At 37.2% G+C, this 24,917-nt stretch overlaps 1 protein-coding gene across 5 annotated transcripts in view; it reads left to right on the top strand.

Annotated features, from left to right (window-relative positions):
- Ctnna1 (catenin alpha 1) overlaps positions 1 to 24,917 on the top strand; it is a 383,070-nt gene that overhangs the window by 233,639 nt on the left and 124,514 nt on the right. For all 5 annotated transcript variants that reach the window (XM_087180658.1, NM_001310282.1, XM_087180657.1 and 2 more), the window contains 2 exon segments: positions 7,067 to 7,173; positions 9,106 to 9,301. In XM_087180658.1, coding sequence (XP_087036784.1) covers positions 7,069 to 7,173; positions 9,106 to 9,301 — 301 coding nt within the window. In that variant the 5' untranslated portion in view covers positions 7,067 to 7,068.

Here is a 24,917-nt window from a genome sequence, read left to right as displayed (position 1 = left end):
GAAATTTCGAATATTCAAAGAATTTAGAAGGTAGTGTGAATGTCCACGCATATGTCCTTCACAATTATAGGTAGTTTTTCATGTTTGTTTGTTTTTTTGTCTTTTGAAGTGGTATTTTTCTGTGTTACCCAAAATGTTCTTGAACTGCTAGGCCCATTATCCTGTTTTAGCATTTGGGTACCCAGGGCTCTAGGTTGCCTGGAACCACTCCTGCCTCTAATAATTCCTTTATCTCTGTGTGTGCATTTTTACTTTTACTGAACACAAGTTGCAGATGTCTTGATATTTCACCTCTAAATATTTTAATGTGCATCTCTTACAAATAGTAATTTTTTTTAAGTTTTAAAAAAAATTAGTAATTTCTTTTGGGGAGTTGGTATGTGTCTCAATTCTTTCTTCATCCTCTTTTCCTCCCCCTTCCCCCTCTCCATCTCTTGATCCCCTTCTCATTTGAGAAAGATCTATCTCCATACTTCTTGTTATCTATATCAAAATAAATTAATTTATTAATTTATTTTGAGACATTGTCTTACTGTGTAGTTCAGGCTGGCCTTGAATTCACTGTGCAGCCCAGGCTGGCCTCAAACTCGTGGCACTCCTGCCTCAGTCTCCCAAGTGCTGGGATAAATAGGTGTGTGCCACCATGCCTGGCTATTTTCTTTTTATTTTTTTTGAGACAGGGTCTTGCTATGTAGTTAAACTAGCTCTATGTAGCTCAGGCTGATTTTGAACTTGTGGTGATTCTCCTGCCTCACCATCCCTAGTGCTGGGATTACAAGTATGTGCCACCATACCTGGCCTTTTATTTTGCTCTTTTTATCTTTTATTTTACTCTTTCTTTTGTTTTTTTGGTACTGGGATTGAACTTGGGACCTTGTGCTTTCAAGGCAGGCACCTGAACCACTGAGATAAATCCTTTTTATTTATATTTTGCAATATTTAAGCTTCCGATTTATTTCACTTAACATTAGGTCTCAAGGTGCATCTTTTTCTTTCTTTCTCTTTTTTTTTTACAAATGTCTCAAGTTTATCCTTTATAGCAAAGTAGTACTCTATTGTGTATAAATATCACATTTTCTTTATTCATTCATCAGTTGATGGATACTTAGGCTGCTTCCAAGGTTTCGTTATTATGAATTGGGCTGCTATAAACATGGGTATTGATGTGTCATTGTAATCTGATGTCTTCAACTCTCTGGGGAAGATACCTTGAAGGGGAATAGTTGAGTCAAATGGAATTTCTATTTTTAGTTGTTTGAGGAATTCCATCCTGATTTCCATAGCGATTGTGTTAGTTTACATTCCCACCAACTATGTAGAATGATTGTTTTTTTCTTGCAACCTTGCCAGCATTTGTTATTATTTGATTTCTTGATGATAGAATATATAAAGAACTAAAAGATTAGACCCCTAAATAAAAGACCTAATAAAAAATGGACAACTAAAATGAATAGACACTTCTCAGATGTACAAAGGGCCAATAAATACATGAAAAAATGTTCAGCATTGTGGCCATTAGAAAAATGCAAATTAAGACAATACTAAAATTTAGTTCATGTTTATTATTACTTTGGAGTGGTTACCAACCCTCTTGCCAGATTTCATTGTGTTAATAAAGCAGCACACGTTATTATATCACATATTTGTTGTTTGTAAAATATTTTTATAACTATCTTTATATATATTTTGTAACCCTTTTTGTGTTTGTTTTCTGAGGCAGGGTCTCACTGTGTAATCCAGGCTGGCCTCAATCTCATAATCCCCCTGCCTCAGTCTCTCCATGCATAAGACTCCATACCTGGTTTGTAACCATTTGAATTGTATTTCAGTTCATTTAAAAGACTTGTGGTACCCAGTTACTTTTGTGACTGAATCAAAGACATTCTGAAAAAGGGTTTTATATCTGCACTGTCTAGTTGTCACTAACTGCATGTGACCACTGAGTACTTGAAGTGTAGCTTGTTTGAATGAGATATGGTATAATTTAAAAATACATACTGTATTTTGAACACTTAGTGCTTAGGAAAATATCTTAAGCCCCCCCCCCCCCCCCCGTTAAGTTTTTTGGTACACAATACCATTATATTCATTATTGGGATCTTGTACCATTACATGAGTCTCTTGGTTCTTATTTTTTTTCCCCTTCCCTTGCCCTCCCTTCACCCCCTCCACCCTTCCCTATTTGCAAAGACCTTGTTTCCATTTTTTTTCCTCTTCTCATGTTTTTTCCTTTCTCTTTTTTCCCTTCCCCTCCCCCTCCCCCCAATTCCCCTGCTCTTTTAGACCTTTTCTTCCTGTTACACAATATCAGTTATACATTTTTTAAATTACAATATTAAGATCTAGGAGACATTAACACAGATTTTACAGAATTTAAAAGGATATAGAAAGCATATTACAAAAATCTTTTTTGAAATAAATTTGACAACTTCTAAGAAATACCTTGGAAGACAAATTAATGAAGCTAACTCTGGAGGAAATATAAAATTTGAATAGCACTATTAAAGAAAGTATATTCCTAGCTTGAAAACCTACCTATATGACAACACCAGGCTCATAAACATTGTAACTGATAGATTATATCAAACATTTAAAGCAGAAAAAAGAAGGAACACTTCTTCCCTCATTTTTAGGAAATCAACATTGTGCTAATCCTAAAACTGGATATAGATAATAGAAGAAAAAAGTATGAACATAGATAGAAATTTGTTTAACCAAACAGACTCTTAGAAGTCAGATCTGGCAGTATGTAGAAAGTGGTTTTATTATAGGGATGGCAGTGTTGGTTCAGCATTGGAAGATCCACCCCCAAAAGTCATCATTTTAACAGAGGAAAGGAGAAAGCCATATGATCCTGTCACTAGTTGGAGAAAGAGTATTGGACTAAGTTCTACAGCTGTTCATGGTAAAAGCTATCAGGAGTCTACAAGTACAACAGAACCTTCTCAACAGATCAAAGACTTGTACTCCATACTTCCAACAAAAACTCCTTCTATGAATGGAGACGATACAATGCTTTCTCCCTAAAGTGGGGAACAAGGGCATACATGCCTACTCTTCATCTGTCCATTAGACTTTGAAACATAGGTCTAAACCAAAATAGTCTGGCAGTAAAATGACAACTAGGGTAGGGTTGGCACGGCAGAAGCAAAATCTTTATATGTAGATGAAATGATCATCTACAGAGAAAATACTAAGAAATCTCTAGGAGCCCCTAGAATTTGTACTTGAATTTAGCAGGATTAGAAAACACAAGTATATATGAAACTTAAGGTCTGTGTATACTTGTTATAAATGAAGAACTGGATATTGAAATTTAAAAGTTATGTAGGAGTACAAAGGACCCAGAAAAGCCAAAAACAAAAACAGTGTTGGAAGACATTTAGCACCCAATTTTAAGACTTCTTCTAAAGCTACAGTAATCAAGGCAGTGTTGGTGTAAGGAAAGACATATAGATCATTGGAATAAAACAGAGAATCTAGAAATGGCACCACACATATATGGTCCACTGAGTTTTGAAAGATTATTTAACATTAACATTTTATAGAATATAAACTCAATTCAAGAGCCGAGGAAGAGACAGTGTCTTCAGCAAACAGCACTAGAACACCTGGTATCCGTATATAAAAACTTAACCTCAACCCTTTTTCTCCATACATGAAAATAACTTGAGGGGATCTATGAACCTAAATAAGAAAGCCTGAAAGTATAAAACTTTAAGAAGAAATTATAAGGGAAAATATTTATGAATTCAGGATAGGCAAAAACTACCTAGGATACAAAAAACATGATGTATAAAAGAAAAAAATTGATAAATGAGATTCCACCAAAATCTAGAACTTTAAATGACATCATTAAAATGAAAAGTAGTCCTTAAACAGACCATATGTACAATGCATATAACCTATGAGCAGAATATATAAAGAATTCTTAGAGCTCATTAATAGACAACCCAATTGAAATGTAGACATAAGAAGATGATAAATAGCCAGTATGGCACAAGGAATGGTGTGCAACTCTAGAATCAGAAAAATACTAATCAGTTCAATAATAAGATTGAATTATACACTCATTAGGGAGATGAAGTCAAAAGTTTTAAAAGCCTTGTCATGACTTTTTCTTTTTATTGGATTCTCCCCCTTTGCATTTAATTTGTGACGCCCAATGGATTCATTCTGCTGGGTTTCCTGGGGTTGTGATCCTCATTGTCTTTTCCTAGGGTATTGTCTAAAATTTTTTGGAGTGCTGGTTTGGTATTCATGAAGTTCCTTAGGTGCTCTTTATCATGAAAGTATCTTATTTCTCCATCAATTTTGAAAGATGGTTTTGCAGGGTACATCAGTCTGGGTTGGAGGCTGTTTTCCTTTAGGGCTTGAAATACATCACTCCAAGCTCTTCTTGCCTTGAGGACTTGCATTGAGAAGTCTGCTGTGATTCTGATGGGTTTTCCTTTGTATGTGATTTGTTTCTTTTCTCTCACTGCTTGTAGAATTTTATTCTTCTGTTGGATTTCTGGAATCCTAACTATTTTATGCCTATGTGTAGATTTTTTTTTTGATTAGCCTAGCTGGAGTCCTATATGCCTCACTTATCTGTATGTCAAGTTCTTTTCCCCTCCTTGGGAAGTTTTCTGCCATCACTTTTGTGAAGAGTTTTTTTATGTCATCTGCACTCCTCTTTCTTCATTGACCCCAATCAGTCTTGTTATTCTTCTTTGCATTGTCTATTAGCTGCTGGATTGATTTCTCGTGTTCCCTTACAATTTTAAAGCAATTTTTCTTTTCCTGGTCACTAATTGCAATCTTATCTTCTATATGTGAAGTTCTGTCCTCACATTGGTTCATTCTGCTGCACAGACTTTTGATGGAGTTTTTAATCTCTTGGAAATCTGTTTGTATCTGTTTTATGGATTCCATTTGTTTCCTATGTTGGGATTCCATCATGTTCCTCTGATCTTCTATTTTTTTATCTGTGTCGTCTCTAGTTTGTTAATCATGTCTGGCACCATGAGCAAAATCTTTGCTGTTATCTGAGTAATTATTTCTGATTTCATTTTTCACAGATCCTCTTTTGTTGCCAGTTCAGAGAGTCCAGGTGGTTGAGTATCAGAGTGTTCCATCTCGTTTCCCTTTGGGGTTGCTGTAGGTGATCCGGAAATCTGTTTTTGAGGCTTGTTCATGTGTCTTCTCATTTTCACGGGGGTGGGGTGGGGGTGGGGTAGGTGGGTGGGGGGGTGGCGGGGGGCGGTGTGCTTCTGGTGCCCACGTAGCTCACCTTCTCTGCCCTAGGAGCTTGGGATCTCAGTGGGGGAGCTTCCTTCCGGGTGCTGGGACCGGCTGAGCTTCTCTGTCCTAGGAGCCTGTGATGGAGGCAGGGAGCTTCCTCTGTCTCAAGTTTTAATAAATGTTGATTACATATTGGAATAATAATTTGGGTATGCTTGGCTAAATGAAATATATTAAAATGAATTTTACCTATTTCTTTATACTTTTTTAACGTGCCTTAAAAAATTTTAAGTCACTTACGTTCTGTTTCTACTGAACATTGCTGATGTGTAGGCTTCGTGAGACTGCCACAGGATCAATCCATGGGATTACAACAAAAGTTTTAAATCTCCATGCAGAGCCTTCATTAGATTCAGGTTAAACATTTAAAACATTTTCTAAAATAAAGAATACTTTTTGATAAAGGATGCTTCATATTACATCATATTGGGAGAGAAACATTGTGTTCCTTTTTCAGCAGTGCTGAGCTTAATTATTTAAGGAGAGACTATAAGATGTCTACATTTCAGATTTAACCCTTTGTTGCTAAGTAACCAGTCAGGTGATATAAATACAAGAACGGAGTTAAATTCTTATAAATACCCTGGTCCCCAAAAGCCTTTTTTACCCAATGATTTTAACATCCATTAATAATACTTTCCTGACTTAGTTATTATAATGGGGATTACAAAATGGTCATTTTCTAATTCTTCTACATTCATGGTAAAAGACATTCCCTCCCTACCTCTGTTCTTTTGAGGATCCACCCCCATGGTCATAAACATACATGCATGCATACATACATCATTTATTTATTGGCCGTTTCAATACCTTTCTTCCTCTTCCTCCTCCTCCCTCCATCTTTTCCCCTTGCCCCTTTCCTCCCTTTTCCCCTTCCTCTCTTCCCCTCCTTAACCCCTTCTTTGTGCTGTTATATTGCCTAGGGTGATCTTAAATTGCTGGACTCAAGCATTCTTTCTGTCTCAGCCTCCCATGTAGCTGGGATGATAGGCACATACCGAGGTATTGGGCTCATTCTTTTTGTCATGCTTGTTGAGCCCTATCTCCCCCTTTCCAGAAGATTGCAAATTCAAGCCCAGCCCCGAGTGACTTAGCAAAGCCCTAACAGCTCAGTGAAAAGACCCTGGATTCAATCCTTGATACTGCCCTCCCAAAGAAGTTTTCCTTGAATTTGATATTTGATTAAGTGTGGCTTAACATTTCTCCTGAGTTTGAGTGATACTTGTAGGTTCAATGGGCAGCAGATTTATGCATTATGTTTTAATAGAAGAAAACAAGATATTTTCTAAAAATAGATAAAAAATTAAGTGAGGTGTACCTTTTAGATAATACTGTAGTTTGAGTGTTGTGGAATAAGAAAAATCAAGAACTTCCCAAGAAACCCTTCTTTCATTTTAGCTTTTCATCTTGAGTGGAAAAACTGGAAACATCTTGGCATCGGAGAAGCCCAAAGGAAAAGTTTTGTGTACTTGAGAATGTCCTTCTGTAGTACCCTTAGTGTAAATTTGAAATTAAATGAAAGAGGTGGTAAGAGTTACTGGATCCTCATGTGCAGGGTAGTTAGAATGATTTCATTTTGTGGGGAATATAGCTTTCCTGGTATAAAAATGTTTAAGCGTGAGAAGATTTGTCATGTAGTTCATATTGTTGTTGTTTTTTGTTTTTTTGGTGGTACTGGAGATCGAATTCAGGACCTTGGTGACACTGAGTTGAATCCCTGGCCCCGAGTTCATATTGTGTTTGATGTTTCCATGACTCTGTCTTTTTGTTTCTCTCTTAGAAATGACTGCTGTCCACACTGGCAACATAAACTTCAGATGGGATCCCAAAAGTCTAGAGATCAGGACTCTGGCAGTTGAAAGACTGTTGGAACCTCTTGTTACACAGGTAAGAATCTGAAAACACAAATGCATACTTGTAGCATGATTCTGTAGCAATAGGCCCAGGTTGGGTTACAAACATAAGACTGTGGTTAAAGGTTAATTTGAGTAGTTGAATTTAGATTGATAGTACTTAGATGACTTGGTTCCACTAGTAACTGTGTGTGTGTAGGGGAGTTACAGGGGTTCTAACTCAAGGACCTTGCACTTGCCAGGCAAGTGCAAGTGACTGAATATTGATACATGGGTTTATTTAATCCTTTAGAACACAGCTGTTGCCATTTTCTTCTGTCTTATTGCCAGTAGTAGAGGTTGTTAGTATGTAGTGCAACTTCTCAAATGTTTGCCTTTTGCAGATAATTTCACCCTTCCCTTTGAGGGGAAACCTAAGACTGGGACATAGACCCTTAGTTGTTAAGGTTCTTCACTTAGCCTAATGTTCTTTGCATTGTGTAGACTTAATTAGCATTTAATTCAACTTGAAGGTATAGGTTGGTTATGCTCTGTTACAAATACTTGTATTGTAATGTGATGGCATTTATTGTTACAAATAGCTATATATTTTTAGTTTTGGCATAGTTTGAGAGAGAATGAGATTGAAAGATTTATTGGCATTTGCTATCTTTAGAAAATTTCATTCCAACTCAAATATAAATTAGTATTTTATATATCTATATGTAGGAGTATGTAGTTAAGACTCTGGAATGTTTACTTTCTTGGGCTCCATGTACCATAAGCCTTCAGTAGGTCTTTTATTTGGCAGATGTACACTATAACAAATCTTTAATCATCTTCAACCTACAGATCATCTGGTATTATGGTTATTAATGACGGTTAATATTCTGGGTCCTATAAAGCACCATCACAGCAGGCTTCTTTGGGCAGTCATCCTTTTCTTTATTAAGGCCCTTTACTAATTAATTGCTAAGATTTGTGTGACTGAGCAAAGACTGCAGAAGCAAGTTATCTTTAAACATTTTGCAAAGATTGATGGTGTTATTGGGGAGCTCCTTCTAAAAATGGCTCACCAAATAAATGTTACCAGGTTCAGGGTTGCTCAGCTCTCCTTCAGGAGTTAGATTCCATGTTCTTCTTGTCCCAAACATTGAATTGAATGAGATGAGCAAAAAACAGTGGCAAAGTTGATCTGAAGAAGTAAAAGTGAAGAGTAAGAGAGAAACTGGCTCTGCAGAGTGAGCTTGGGAAGAGTAAAAGAGAAAAAAGCAAGATGAAGCTACACCTTAGAGGAAGCAGGGAGGGCTATTGTGAAGGAAGCCAAGATAGCAAGCTTTTCTTGGTGTCTGTGCCCTTTTATAGCTGTCCAATCTCAAGGCAACCTGTGAGAACTACACGTTTCCTGTGAGACAATCCCATACCACAGGCTGAGGTCAGTCAGGTCTAGGCCATCCTATTGAAAACCTCGAGTTCTTGCAAGAAGTCCACACGTAAGGCTTTGGGAACTGTTCTGCATATGTGTTCTGGGATCTTGTAATTAACAGGCCATACCTACTTTCCCATTCAGCTTTGTTTCACCCTAATCTTCTATGTCATTAGCAGTAACAAAATGTGACCTTCAGGTAAATCTCTAAAGTCATTGTTAACATCTTTCTGGAACTTCTTTATGACATATAATAGAGACATCTAATTTGTCTCTAATCATTTTTAAATTTGTAAAATCAAACTAAAAGCCTCATGATATTTGAGGAATTAAATATGTATTTCTTATACATTGAGGAAACTAAATTATTTTGGAAACTAGAGTATCACTGCTGTATATCTTAAATATGAAGAGTTATTTAATGCTTAGCAGAATCTTTTAAATGTATTGATTCATTTCCTTATAAATAACTTATTTTGGGTATCATTAAAGATGTTAGTTGTTCTGTTATTTTCACTTTGAATGACTACAGCTTATTTATTTTTTAAATGAAATTTTTAGGTTACAACCTTGGTCAATACCAATAGCAAGGGACCCTCTAATAAAAAGAGAGGTCGTTCTAAGAAGGCCCATGTTTTGGCTGCATCTGTTGAACAAGCAACTGAGAATTTTTTGGAGAAGGGGGATAAAATTGCAAAGGAGAGTCAGTTTCTCAAGGAGGAGCTTGTGGCTGCTGTAGAAGATGTTCGAAAACAAGGTAGGTCAAGATCACTTTTTATATAAGGAGAGGAAGACCTTTCTGAAAAATCCATCTTTTTATTGAGGCCCTGGGAAAAGAACCCAGTTCCTTTCACTTAAGCATTTTCCTACTGAGCTTCATCCCCAGTGCCTGCAAAAGCAATCTTTGAAGGGACTTTGTATGATCAGTATTGTTTTTATATTTGCAAATTGTTCAGTAACTTTGTAATCAGGAGAGTTGCTTATAAAGGAATATAGTATATCTTTGTAGAGTGTGAATTCACATCTGTTGAGTGTTTCAAGTGATAGTTAAGTCAGAAATGTTGAAGTACAACTTGATAGGAAATAAGTAGGACAAAAATTTACCTTTCATTCTATGTGATACCTCCTTTGAGTTCATACTGAGCATATAGGGGTAGTAAAATGGAAAAAATATCTAGCCTGTTAATAGTAATAGTCATTACTTTGATAATAGTCTAGAAAATGTTCCATTCTGTCAACACTTGTTTGTTCAACCAGCCATATTTGAATTGGTTTGATTTTAACCTGAATAAAACTGGTTTTAAGCTGGGTGTGGTGGCACAAGCCTGTAATCTCAGATTTAGGAAGCCTAGGCAGCCTGAACTACATAGGAAGACCCTGTCTCAACAAAATAAAATGAAACAAACAAAAAACTGGGCTTCAGGGAAATCATGTTTTGAGAAGTTTGAAATTGATGAAAGATAAAATGATTATTAATCCACAGCTCACCAGTAATTACCATTAGAAAACTCATAATTGGGACAAGATTGAAAAGACTTTAAATCTGAAAGATAAACACCTTTTCCCTCCTCTTCCTTCTTTATTTCCTCCTCCCACCCTCATCCTTTTTATTTGTTTGTTGGTTTTTCTTGAGATTGTCTTACCTGTTTGCCCAGGGTGCCCTTGAACTTGTGATCCTCTATTGGTGTGCTACCCTGTCCGACTAAAAGAGAAACTTCTTGAATCCTATAGTTTTGTGTTAGACTTGTGTTCCAACAGGAAGACTTCAGAAATGTAGGTTTTTGAAGCTATTGGATATCAGCTAAGGTATATTGTATAGCTATTATGGACAGATACTTTATTGGCCTTTAGGAGAACATTACTGGTTCTCTGGTTCCTGACAGCAAAGTGCACAGTCCAATACAGTCTCATGTCAGATTCATTGCTGTGATAGTACCCAAAAAGGGCTGTACATTTCCATTTTTTTTTTTTTTTTGCAGTACCAGGAATTGAACTCAGGACCTTGTACTTGTCAGGCAGGTGCAGTGCCACTGAGCCACATCCCCAGCCCTTCATTTGTTGTTCTGAATTTGTGAACTAAAATCTTTATTAAAACTTTATTTAGTGAATATTTTTTCTCAATTTTTAGGCTGAAGATTAATTTTCCCAGTACTAAAAATGATGAAATTCTTAAAATTCTGTAATAGGAGTGAGGTGGGTATATTAGTTGGCTAGGGCTCCCATCTTTTGTAACATAAATTAGAAGAAATTTGGTGGTTTAGAATAATAGAATTTTTTTTTTTTTTTTTTTTTGGTACTGGGGATTGAACTCTGAACCTTGTGCTTTCGAGGCAGGCAGCAGCACCACTGAGCTAAATCCCCAGCCCAGAACAATACAAATTTATTCTCTCATATTCTGGGTCATGAGTTTCTTGAGGTCACTATTTAACCCAGTTCAGTGGATTTTGAGTTTATTTTGAGAGTTTAATGGTCCAGTTTAGGCAATTTTGAGCTTCCTGTTGAAATTATAATGGCTCTTAATTTGTTATCCTCAGTGGGAAGGTTCTGCTTCCCAACCCTTACTGCAATCTATGGTGAAACTTACAATTATATTAACAGATGAATTTAGCTAAGTCTTACTCTTTTTTTTTTGGTACCGGGGATCGAACTCAGGTCCTTGCACTTGGGAGGCAGGTGGCGGAACCACTGAGCTAAATCCCTGGCCTGCTAAGTCTTCATTGAGTCTAGTCACTAAGCCATTTAATTATTGTAGGTAACTTTTTGTTTCAGATTTCAGATGTTTCTCTGATGCAAATCAGTAACAAGTATGGTACAATACATCCTTCAACCCCCCCCATTAAAATAAATTAATTAATTTGAGACAGGGTCTTACCAGGTAGCCCAGGTTGGCTTTGAACTCACTATATAACTTAGGCTGGCCTAGAATTCACTGCAGTCCTCTTGTGTCAGTCTCCTGGGTGCTGACAACTTTGTCTCTGTTTTTTTTTTTTTTCTTTTGGTACCAGGGATCAAATTCAGGTCCTTGTGCTTACAAGGCAGGCGCAGTGCCATTGAGCTAAATCCCTGGCCCCCAACAACTTTGAATATATATCTGGATTTGTCTTTTCTTATTACTTTTGTTTATATCTGGAAATGTTGTATGTGGTTCTGAATCATAAAGACTTGTCTCTCCTAGTCTGGCTTTTTTTTTGGTATTATCTCCTAGTCTGGCTTTGAAGTTACTTATATCATGATCCATTTACCATAACTTGCCTTTTCTTAAGAAAATCAAAGCACAAACCAAAAATATAACTGTCTCCCATCATCACCATTGCATTAGATATGAAAAGCTAGAATACACCCCCCCCCCTTTTTTTTTCTTTAGGGACAGAGTCTTACTATGTAGTCCAGGAGTGCTAGGATTACAGATGGGCACCATCATGCCCAGCTGGCAAATTTTTTGAAAAGCCAGGTAGTAAGTATTTAGCTTTACTAGCCAGAAAGTCTCCCTTGAAACTATTCAGCTCTTTTTACTGTGTTGTGACTCTGTTATGAAAACATTAATTTACATAAAACTTGATCATTTTACCTCAAGGTTAATGAAATGGCCGGGTGAGCCTCTTTGGTGAATGGGAGCCAATCATCAGTTGTCTGGAATGTAAATCCCTATAATGTAGGAGTTACACTGAACTAGTTGTTGAGTCAGGTGGACTGAAGCATACTTGTTCATCTTAGATGTGCTCATTTCCTTTTGATACCCAGCTTACTTTCTGTATCCCTCACCTTGACTAGGTCATTCTTTAGACTTTTTCTGCCTGCTTCTTATCATAATGGTAATTAAGTGAGTTACCTTCTGCTTTGTAAGCTCTGTCTCTAGGAGGGCAGCTTCTTTGGTAGTCTAGTGGCCCTTTTTCTGATATCCAACATGATACTTGGTCTGCAACAGGTACTTAAATACTTAAGATAGTTAATTACTTTTAAGAAGGACTGTGTGAATAAAAGGCTTTTTTTCCTCAGATGTAAAATTTGTTTTCCTCCTCTGTAGGGGTGGAGAATCTTAAAAAATTGCCTTTAAAAATATGCCTAGGGCCAGGGATTTAGCTCAGTAGTTCTGCGACCTGCCTCACAAGTGCAAGGACCCGATTTCGATCCCCGGTACCAAAAAAAAAAAATGCCTATACCAGTGGTGGTAAACCTATGGTACATGTGCCATAGCCAGCTATTTGTTATCATTTCTAAAACGTTCACCATCAGTGGCCTGTATGATAAAATTCAGTCCTTGAGTGTGTAACTCAGTGGTTTTTAGGATATTCCCAGAGTTGTACAACTAGCATTGCTATCTAATTCCAGAACATTTTTATTATCCCTAAAAGAATCCTTGTGGTCTTTAGAAGTTATTCCCCATACATATGTATTTCAACAGTACATAAAGAATAGATGCTGCTTGTTTGGTATCTAAATGTATTTTATAAGTCCTTGATTAAAGTTCTAATCAGAAAAAAGAGAGTCTTCAGCTGAATAGGGGATGTATTCCCATTGGTGGGACAAAATACCTGGCATCCACAATTTAACAAGTGGTTTATTTGGCTCATGGTTTCCAGTGGGTTCAAACCATGGTTGGCTGGCTCCAAGGCAGAAATAGCGTGCTCACCACATGGCAGCTTGGAAGGACAGTAAGAGGAGAAACTGGGTATAAGAATACATCCTTCCAGATCACTCCCCCAGTGACCTGTCTCTTCTGACCAGGCCCTGTCTTCAAACACATGAGAGTTGGTAGGGGGCAGTTTAGGTCTAAACCATAACATTCCTCTTCTGGCCCCCAAAAGGCCCATGTCCATTTCATTATGCAAAGTGCATTTAGTTCATCTGCCAGAGTCTTGAAGATCTTAATAGTTCCAATATTGCTGCAAAGTTCCAAGTCTGAAGTGTTCTCTGAGATTTGAGGCAAATTCTTAGTTTGAGCCCATGTAAAAAATAAATACTTCCAATATATATGGCGCAGGGTAAACATTTTGATTTCAAAAAGGAGGAATGGAATAGAAAGGAATAGCACCAAAGCAAGACTGAAACCCTGCAAATATTAAATCCTGTATGTCCATGTCCAGCATCAGGGGCACATAGTAGCAAGATGTGAGCCCTGAATGGCTTGGCTAGTCCCGACCCTTTGGCCTTGCTGGTTGTAGCCCACATAGTCTCTTTATTGGGCTGGCTCCACTGAATATCTGAGGCTTTTCTTGGCAAACTTTCCATGTTTCTGTCATCTCCAACTTCCTTAAGTCTCCAGTGCATCTTTGGTTTTACTCATAGCTTCTTGCATCACTTTTTCAGGGGTTCCTGGCAGGGACTGAGATACTGGCAAACAGTTTTTCCTGGACTCCCTGACCTGATTCTGAAATCTGTGTGGGAGTTTTTTTGAACTTCATAGCTCTTACATTCTGCGTGCCTGAAAAACCTGCATCACATGAATGATGCCAAGGTGGGCCACCAGCTCAAGTAGTAGCCAAAGCCTCTTGGACCTGGGCTGCAGGGGCCTCTTTCAGGGGAATACTTCTTTAGAAGAAACATTTCTGTAGGCAGTCTTGAATAAGCAGGACACTCTGGGCAAAGTCTTTCAAAGTAGTTTACAGTTTTTTATACCCTTAACCCTGGGAAGGCTAAGATCTGGCAAATTCCTGACATGCCTTTAAGCCATCTTTCCTGTTGACCTAATGCAAAATACTTGGCTTCCTTATAATGCTAATTTTCAGCAACCTTGCTCTTCTTTGCTCCACTTTTGCAGATGCTTCCTTTCTGATGAAACTGTAAATTTTTCAAATCATTCACCTCTACTGTTTGCTCAGGCTTCTCACTGTTGATCTGGCTAAAAGTAGCCAGCAGTATGCATGCCACAGGCTGAGTGTTTTGAAATTAGTGCACCACTTACAAAGTTAGGACATGGTCAAAATGAAGACAAGTTTTTTTTTTGGTACTGGGGATTGAACTTGGGTCCTTGCCCTTGTGAGGCAGATGTGGGAACCACTGAGGTAAATCCCTGGCCCAAGACAATTTTTGTGTGTGTCAGAATGGAACACATTGCTTCTAGTTCAGTTTCCAGTACAGTCATCATTCTCCTCTAAAACCTCATGAGTCTGACCTTTACTATCCACATTCCTGTCTGTATTCTGGTCTTCTGAAATACACCAGTATCACTTGTCAAGCTTAGTTCAACTTGTCCAGCATCTTCAAACATTTCTAAACTCTTCTGCAAACAGTTTCAAAGGCTTCTGAACTACATGGTCAGATACAGTCACAGAAACAACCCCACTCCTGATACCAGTTTTTTGTATTAGTCACTTTCCTATTGCTGGGGCAAAATATAGTACCTGACACCCCCACAACTTACAGGAAGAGAAGTTTATTTGGCTCACAGTTTCTAGTGGAGTCAGTTCATGATTGGAAGGCTCCACAGCAGAAAGGGCATGGTAGAAGGGCAGCTGCTCACTCTGTGGCAGCCAAGAAGTAGAGAGAGGAGGAACCAGGAACTGTTCCAGGTCACACCCCCAGTGACCTGACACTAGGCCCCACCTCCAAACACATGAGACTTTAGGAGGATAGTTGAGATCTCATTTTAGATCATAATGAGGACACATGTATGTGAAAAGTAAATCTCATGAATACCGGAAGAATAGGAATTAGAAATCTTCCTGAAGATGTTTGAGCTTGCACTGTGTTTTGAAAGGTAGAAGAGAGGGAAAAGTCATCCAAGCAGGACACACATAGGATACGCAGGTCGTGCCTGGGGGAACAGTGAGGTCTGTGTTTGTAGAGGTGTGCTAGTCATCTAGAGCACTACTGGTAGAAGTTAGAGGGTCTGGGGGCTGAAGATAAGCTCAGGTAATAACAATGCACAATTAACATGTGCAAGGTCCTGAGTTTGATCTTCAGCGCAAGGGGGAAAAAAAAGGTCTGGATCTATATTTTATAGGATGCGTTGGAATGCCAAGTAAAGAAATGAGGACGAATGGGTGAATTACGTAGAGTCAGAGAATTCTGTGGTTGGGACAGTTATCACAGCTTCCCATATGCTTGAATATATCAGGTGACGTAGGACTCATTACCTCAGGAAGCAACTCTTTTCGGTATTGGTTTGTATTTAATTTTAAAACTTTTCTTCTTAAAGTGAAATATATCTCTTTATTTAATTTTCATGTTTTAAGAAATTCTGCCATCTGGACAGCATAGAATATGAGGAAAAGAGATATTTTGAGGGAGATTAGTCTCAGCTGCATGCAGGAAGGGTTAAAAAAGTTGAGAGTGAGGCTGTGGAAGCAGGGCCTAGAGTCTGGAGGCCATCATAGTAGGGGGAAAGGGAGCTACACAGGCAAGGACTGCTACAGCAGAGGATGCAAAGGGAGAAGTAACTGGTTGTCGTGCCAGTTAGTGCCAATTTGGCTTGTGTGAATGACTGATGTTAACTGATAAAGCTAAGGGACATGGTATATGAGAAATTGTAATAATTTATTTTCCTGCGATTTGAATCATTTAGGAGCATGTTAAGGCAGTGTGTGCTAAGAACTCAGGTGGATTTATCTAAAGTTAGAACATATTTTCCTCAGTTTAGAGTTATTAGGATTCTGCTGTGCCAATTTTAGTCAAGTTCAAACTGCTTGATGGTATTTGTTCCAGTATTTAGTTTCGCTAACGATAGTTTTTTTTTTTTATTAGCTTTTTGTTTTGAAATAATTATAGATTCACAAGAAATTGCAAAGACAGTATAGAGGGGCTGGGCATGGTAGCGGATGCCTCTGGGAGGCTGAGGCAGGAGGCTCTTAAATTCAAGCCTAGCCTGGGCAACTTAGCAACCTAGAAGATGTAGCCCAGTGCAAAAGCTCTGGGTTCAGTCTGTAGTATTGTGGAGGGGTGGGGTTGTTGTGTATAGAGAAATCCAGTGTACTTTTCATCCAGTTTCCCCCAGTGGTTACATTTTACAGAACTATACTATAAGGTCAAAACCAGGAATTTGACATTGGTACAATGCGTGCATATAATTCTCTGTCCTTTGATTATATGTGTAATTGGTGTTACAATTAAAACACAGAACTGTTCTATCTCCACATAGATCTCTTTTTCTTTTTTTCTTTTTGAGTTATACCAGGCATTGAACCCAGGACCTTGCTGAACTATATTCCCAGCCCTTTTTTTATTTTGAGACAAGGTCTTGCTAAGACACATAAGTTTCCCAGGCTGGGCTCAAACTTGGAATTCTTCTGCCTTAGCCTCTCAGAGTGATATTGCCTCTTTATTGTCATAAGTCATATCCCTCCACCTTTCCACCTTCCCAAATTCCTGGTAACCATCTATTCACTCTATATTTCAGTCCTTTTAAGAATGTTGTATTAAACTGAGTGTAGTAGCACATGCCTGTAATCCTGGCTACTAAGAAAACTGTTAAAAGGGAGGATCGAAAATTCGAAGCCAGCCTGGGCAATTTAGCAAGATCCTGTCTCAAAATGAAAAACTGCTGGATGTGGTGGTGCACACCTATAATCCCAGCACTCGAGCTGAGGCAGGAGGATCACTGAGTTCAAGGCCAGCCTGAATTACAAAGTGAGACCTCTGTTTCAAAAAACCAAAAAACAAAAAAAGACTGGGAACGTGACTCAGTATTCCCTGGGATCAGTCTCCAGCATTCCTTCCCTGGGACCCTACCCCCCAAAGAATGTTGTATTAGAGGACTCATACAGTATAATCTGAGTTTGGCTTTTTAATTTTTTTTTTTTAACAATGTGATGCCTTTGAGAGCCTTTCAAGTTGGTATGTGTATTAATAGTTTAACTTTTAATTGCTAGGTAGTATTGCATGGTCACTCCATGACATCAGTATCACTTGTTGATAGGAAAGTAAAGATTTCCTCTGCTAATAATTTTTTTGTGTGTGTAGTAAGAGTTTTAAATTTTTTATGCAGTCCTGTTTATTTATCGATCGGTACCAGAGATCAAACCTTGTGCTTGCAAGACAGGTGTGGTGCCACTGAGCTAACTCCCTGGCCTTTTGCAGTCCAGTTTATTAACACCTTCCCCTGTATTTATGAGTCATTGTCTAATAATTCTTCACCAAGCTTTAGCTTAAGTTTTTGTCTTGTTTTCTTTTAAAAGTTTTATAGTTTTTGGCCGGGGATTTAGCTCAGTGGTTCCACCACCTGCCTTGCAAGCGGAAGGACCTGAGTTCAATCCCTGGTACCAAAAAAAAAAAAAAAAAAAGAAGTTTTATAGTTTTTCATTTTACATTTAAATATTGGGTTTTACATTTTAATCTTGGGATTATCTTGGATTAAATTTTGCATAAGGTCTGAAATTAAGACTATCTTTACTATTATTATTCTTATTTTGGCATATGAATATCCAGTTCCAGATCATTTGTTGAAAATACTGTTTTCCTCCATTGAATTGCTTTTTAAAGCATAGTTTGCCTGCACTTGTGTAGAATTCTTTTTGGGTTCTATAGTTTGTTCCATTGATCTCTGCCAAAACCATTAAGTATTTTTTTTCCCTCAGTACTGAGGATTGAACCCATAACCTTAGCACTGAGCTATGTCCCCAGCCCCTTAGCACCCCCAAGCCCCCTTTGAGAGAGGGTCTTGCCAAGTTCAGGCTGAACTTGAACTTGTGATTCTCCTCCCTCGGCTTCCCAAAGTGCTGAGATTACAGGTGTGTGCCATCATGGTCAGCTCTACACAGTCTTGATTGCTATAGCTGTATGTTTTAGACTTACAAACTTAGACTTTAAACTTCCCAGTTTATTCTTTTTTTGAGTTGTTTTAGTTATTCTAGTTCTTTTGCCTTTCTGTACCCACCCAAGAGCAGAATGAAGTGCTATTTGGTGGTGATTGATGTTGAGGGTTTTTTTGTTATTAATATATCTGAAACATCATAGTGTTTGTATGAGTTCCTAAGGCAGTGATAGGTATCTATAAGCATTAGTTCTTTGTTGATTTGTTGAAGCCCTGCCCTTTTTATTTATTTAAATCCTGCCAGGTTTTCAAAATTTGGAACATGGCTTGTTAGACTAGAGATGCTGATCTTTTAGAATCTCCCTTTATTAATCTATTGGCATAGCAAAGGTAGAATTAGAATCAAGAACTGATTGTTGGGCCGGGGATTTAGCTCAGTGGTTCCAGCGCCTGTCTTGCAAGTACAAGGTCCTGAGTTCAATCCACGGTACTAAAAAAAAAAAAAGAAATGATTGTGTTATGTGTAGTTTTTAATTTTGGTGGTAGGACAAGCTGGAAAAGGTGATTGAGTTCTGTTGAGTAGAGCAAGGATTGTAGCCAAAGCCAGTGACTCTTCCTATCAGATGATTTGGTTTGATCTTTACTTTATGATCATAACACTAACCAAAACCAGTCACCTCTCATGTATTCTCAGGGTAGATACCATAAAAACATCTAGATAGTCTACTGCAGCTTTTTCTTCAATGGTGAAAAAAAATATAGTAGTGAACTTATTCTACCTATACTTGTATATCCCACCTATACTTGTATATCCCTCTTCTGAGTGGCTAAAGGTGAAGGTGGAATAAATTTTTACTGAATGTCGTCCAGTAAATAAAAAGCAGACAGATTAATGCTTGGCATGTAGTTTTCCTCCTTTCATGTCTGTCTATGTTTAGATAGTATTGGTCTTAAAAGTTTTTTTTGGAGCCAGGGTACAGTGGCATAAGCCTATAATCTCAGTACTTTGGAAAGCCAAGACAAGAGGACGGCAAGTTCAAGTCGTGCCTTGGCAATTTAGTGAGACCCTACGTCAAAGTATGGAATAAAGGGTTGGGTAATGTAGCTCAGTGCAAAGGCCCTGGGTTCATTCTCCTGTACTGGGGGAAAAAGATTTTGGGGGAAAACTTTTCAAGTTCTGGCTCCTTTTTTTTTTTTTGGTACTGGGGATTGAACTCAGGTCCTTGTGCTTGTGAGGCAGGTGGCGGAACCACTGAGCTAAATCCCCGGCCTGAGTTCTGGCTCTTTTAGGCCATAATTTCATTTTAGGTAAACTCTGCCAACAATCCAAGCGGATTTTTCTTCAGTAGCAGTAAGATTTCAACTTTACTAAAATCAGTTAATATTTTTCAATACTAAATCTCAATCTTAACATGAACCGTCTTTTATTTAAAAGTGTTTATTTTAGAGCAAGACAGTAATATTTATTGGCTACTAAAATAGAGTTAAAACTTGTGAGTAGCATCTGAATGTTGTGTGGACCTAGAGTTGATTTATGAACATACTTTTAATGGTATGTATAGTTGTTATTTCAGCTTTTTCAATTAAAAAATCTTTAAAGCATAGAATTATATAATCATATAAAATTGATGGTCTCTTAGGACATTGCTATCAAGAAGGGATGGCTAGTAAAAGTTTTTAATTGATATTGAAATATTCCTTTATCTTAGCAATCATGTAGTGAGATTGAGCAAATGCCGTCATCCTTGGTACGGCTTGTGTGTGGTGTGTTTTAGGTATGTGTGTTTTTCATTGTGAATCTTGGCAAGAGAATTTTAAGAAAAATGTATTTTATTTCTGGCAAAAGGGATAGTAAGCACAAACTGTCAAGCTCTTGAGGTATAATTTTCCCCCGACAATTGATTATAGAGTTAGATTGAAAGGTGAAAATTGGTCTTCTGTCTAGAGTAGATGTTGACAGCTTTAGACCGCTGTATTCTCATCTAATATATAGTCAGTGTGGAAGAGAGATGTTAAAAGGCAGATGTGATCAGGACAAAGCAGCTGTCATTGAGTGCTTCAAGGAGGGTTTCAGAGGTAGGCAGGAGGCAGAGGGGAGGCTGAATTTGCTGAATTTATGATGTGAAAACCTAAAACGTAGCTATAAGGAGCTTTGTGTGGGTGTGTGATAGAGGATTGCATTTTAATTTGTTTAGTCTGGTTCATGTGGCTTTAATCAGGTTGAGATCATGAGCTTGATCTTACATATGGGCTCTTTAATTTTCCACAGAAGAGTGCTTGTTTTGGCACCACATATACTAAAATTTTTCACAGAAGAAAAAAGACAAGTGTTTCTACTTTTTAAAAAAATTCTTTTATTGGTACATTTTAGGTATACAGTATGTTTACATTTATCATTGGGTGCTTGTATCTGTACATGATGTATCTTGGTTCTTATTTTTTTCCCCATTACCCGTGCACCCTTCACCCCCTCCACCCTTCCCTATTTACATAGATTTCATTTCCATTTTTTTCTTTTAGTGTTTCTACTTTGAAATGTTGAGTTTTAGTTTTAAAATGTGTTAATGATGCTCTGGAAGCGTAATAGGGAAATATTTAATAGTTTGAAAAAGATTATGTTAATTTGGTCTTCATATTAGTGTAATAACTTTCTTCATTAAATCTAATAACAAATCGGCTGATTTTTCTCATTTTTGCTTTGAGTTCTGGGTTCTTCATTTCCTCCTTTTTCCACTTGCTATCTGGTAGAATTTTCATCCAGTTTTTTCCTTTTTTTTTTTTTTTGTGGATGTCTCTTTTCATGTGATCCCTTGGTCTTTTGTTACACTTTTTAACCCTACCTTTCATATATTCCTGAGGACTGCAGTTAATTTGAAAATAGTTCATTATTGATGTCCATACTTTAGCTTCACTATTTAATCCTATTTCTTTTGCTTGTCATTTAACTTGAAGAGGAAAAGCAAAATATAAATTCTAGAAAATTATGAACTGGTTGTCATCTATGAGTTTTATGTCTTAAAGTCATTTGACGTAAACTGTAAGTCTCTAGGGTAGAGGCTTTATTTTCTGTGATTTGGGATGTGTCAAAGATGCTGTCTGCTTCTGTATCACTGCCCTTGTGGGAGCATATGCTGTTTTGCAGATTAAAGTTCTGGTGTAGCCAATTTGGAAGTGAGGAAAGAAGAGTGAAGTTATTAAATTCTAATGTTTCCTGTCATTTTGAAATTGTTCTTCTTTTTTAAAATTTTAAGTATCTTATTAAGCTAAACAAAAACCCCACTAACTAGGACAGTAATACTTGTAACAGTGGGTAATATTACTGCCTTAATATATTTGTACAGTGTAGCTGAGGAAGTTATCTTAAATATTAAAATGTTGGCTTTGGCATGATTTCAACCATGATGTTGCAGTAACTTGCTTTTCATGAGTTAATTTCTTAAGAAAGTGATTCCAAGTTGAAATGCATGTTATGCATTTATTTGAATGTGTAATCAGGAAGTAAGTGCCTCTCTTTGGAGTGTTTCTGAATAGCAGCAGGGTGCACTTGAATTAGTACAGAAAATGAGAACATGAATATGTGTGGTACTCTTATTTTAACTTAAAAAAAATCCATTCTGTCTGTCAACTGGAAAAAGTGGAAATTTCAAAGCTTTTGGAGGTGAGGAAGAGGGCCAATTGAAAGGTTTTCTAGGGTCCACTAATTTTAGGCTCCACTGCTTCAGATTTAAATAACTTGGTAGTAAATGCTTATTTCTTGGGTTGACTTTTAAAAGATAAACAGTTTTATAGATTAAAATAGAATCACATTTCAGAAAGTTCTCTTAAAGTATCTGTCAGAGATTCTTTTTTTTGGTACCTGGGATTGAACTCAGGACCTTATGCTTGATGGGCAGGTGCTGTGTAGCTGAGGTATATCCCAGGTTCTGTCAGAGATTGTTTGAATTATTGTCTGTTTTCTGTAGCTATAGTGTATCATCTAGGGGCTGAAGTTTTGACAAGTAGCCCCCTACAATGAATGGAAAAGTGAAGATGGAGAGGATTGTGTGTTTTATTCAGGTTTACCTTTATGTCACAGGGTATATGGGTTTTGCCAGATATATACCACCATTAAGTTTCTTCCCATAAGGGTTAATGTTATGAAGTTTGATATTCTTTGGAACTATATTGCCGTTTATCCTCATTGATAAATATGGAAGATGTCATATTTTATTGCCAGACTATGGAAAATTAATTAAAAATTGGGGAAGGGTTAGGAATAGGATGTGGTGAGAAAAATATTTTAACTTTTGATTATCTTTAATTTGGCTTGTGAAGTCTTGGCCTGGTCATTTTGTTATTTTGTAAAATGAGAGTTGGTGGAATGATGATTTAAAAAAAAATTAGGAATTTGATGATAGAGAAATTTTAGTTATTCAAATCCAGGGCCCGTGTAAAAAGATGCAAAGCTGATAGGTTTAGGGCAATTTTTAAAAGATTTTCTGTGATAAGAGTTGCTTGCTGTCTTTTTTTCTTCTTTTAGCTACTGCCTGGGCAGAATGAAAATATTTTTTTAAAATAAAAGTTACTTTCAGTAGGGAATATGTATTTTGATAGTAAGAACAAAAAGAAAAAAATAAAAATCACCTGTAGTTTTTTAAGTCAGAAATGAAACCAGTGGTTAATATTTTTGTCTAAACTTTCCCAGCTTGTTTTCTGTGAGTATGCACATGTGGGTAAAAATGTGTTATGCTTGCTTGTGGCATTTTTTTTTTTTTAACTTTCTGTTACTGAAAGATGTTCAGGATCTAGTAAGTATTCTCCTACAATTTAATTTCCCTCCCTCTCTCCCTCCCTGGTATTGAGGATAGAACTCAGGTCCCCTCAGGCTAGGCAGCTAGGCAAGCACTGAGGTATGTCCCCAACCCTTTCTATTTTGAGACAGGGTCTCCCTAAGTTGCCCAGATTGGCCTTGAGCTTTTGATCCTCCAGTAGGTAAGATTATAGGCATGTACCCCTGCAGCACCTGACCTTAACATTGCTAGTGACTATATAATATCCTCCCAACTTATTAATTTATTAATATTATTATGGGCAGAGGTTTATTCACTTTTCAAAATTTAAGGAATATGACAGATATGACAGGTTTTTGTAAATAAAAGGTTGATGGTCACCATTGTTAACAAGTGTGAGATTTGAGAAAAAGAAAAAAGTTTTAGACAATTAAAATAATTTTACCTTAAAAGAACAGACTTAAGCAAGGTCACCTGGAAAATCAGTGAGAGGAGGGAGTTGGAATTCCCCATATGGCCATGCAACTGATGATGAAATGAATTAATTTCATCGTATTTAAGATAGTTGACTAGCACTTAACTCTTCATCTGGAAGCTTCTGTCCTTTTAACACAGGGCTGTTTTTGTTGGTTTGCAAAAGCCCATCCAGGTGATGTCTTAAAATATCTTTTCTCTGTTGGATTTGCTAGTTGTAATAAACAACATGCTCTCAAAAATGCTCTGTTTAAGAAGTGCCTACTGTAATACTACTACTGTAGGAAATGTCTTTGTAATCTTCTGCATCAACTTTACATGGAAAATAAAAACGAGATTAGGGCTGCAGATCACATGGGCAGTCATATTTTGGATGAGCCTATCAAGATAGCTGGTTTTATAAAGTTTTAAAGAATGGCTTTGAGTATGGTGGCACACACCTGTAATCCCAGCACTGTGGTAGGCTGAGGAATGCAAGTTCATGCCCAGCCTGGGCAACTTGGTGACTTAGTGAGATCCTGTCTGAAAATAAAAAAAAAAGGGGCCAGGAGTGTATCTCAATGCAGAGGCCCTGGGTTCAGTTTCCAGTACTTTAAAAAAAGTTATGTGTGCTAATTTCACTTCTTCATTTTTGCAATGAACTAGTACCATAGGCTTTTTATAGCTTAAGTAAAAAAAAAATTAAAACCTAAATTTTATGTATTTCACAAATGAATTAAAAATATTTTAAAGTTTGTTATTTAAAAATATATTCATTATAGGAGGTTAAAAAAATTCACATATCAGGGCAAACCACCTTGTGGTAAACTCAATATTCTGGTATATGTTGATGTAACCTGTTCTATTTCTTGCCCATGACTTAAAACAGATTATGATCACCATGTTCATTGTGTGGTATAGATTGTTATATATCTACTGTTTAAAGTGTAAATTAACAAAAATTTCACTAATAAGGATACCTTGAGTGGGAGGATTATATAATTTATAGAAGATAGGTATCTTCTACTAGGCCGGCAAAACGTGTATCTTTTTTTGGACTTCAAAGGTAGAAAAGTCTGGCCAAGGAGTTAGGTCAAAGTTATTCTTAGTATTGTTTTAGAGAAGAAAGTATAACCGTTGTATCGATTGGGCATTTCGGAGTACAGTGTAGGCTTTTGGGGGGTGTGAAGCTGTTATTGGGATAGGTGAGGGAAATGATCAGTCGCTGAGACCTGGAAGGAATCTCAGTTTAGCTTAAAAGTCCTTTTTGAAAAATAGAGGCCCAGCAAAGTTTCTCAAGCTTGGTTTGTAGCTATTACCACAAAAGGACCAATTTTTTTACTCTGTTACTAGTAGAGATTAAAGTAGGTTGTCAACCTTTTACTGTTTCAATATGTATGTATATATTATTTGTTTTTTTTGAGACAGAGTCTCGCTGTATATTCTAGGCTGGTCTTGAACTC

Source organism: Heterocephalus glaber, unplaced genomic scaffold (assembly GCF_053883595.1).
Source record: "Heterocephalus glaber isolate CG9 unplaced genomic scaffold, H.glaber_assembly_v1.0 deba00001465, whole genome shotgun sequence".
NCBI lineage: Eukaryota > Metazoa > Chordata > Mammalia > Rodentia > Bathyergidae > Heterocephalus > Heterocephalus glaber.
Note: the sequence above shows the minus strand (reverse complement) of the source record. Positions and strands in the feature narration are given on the sequence as shown.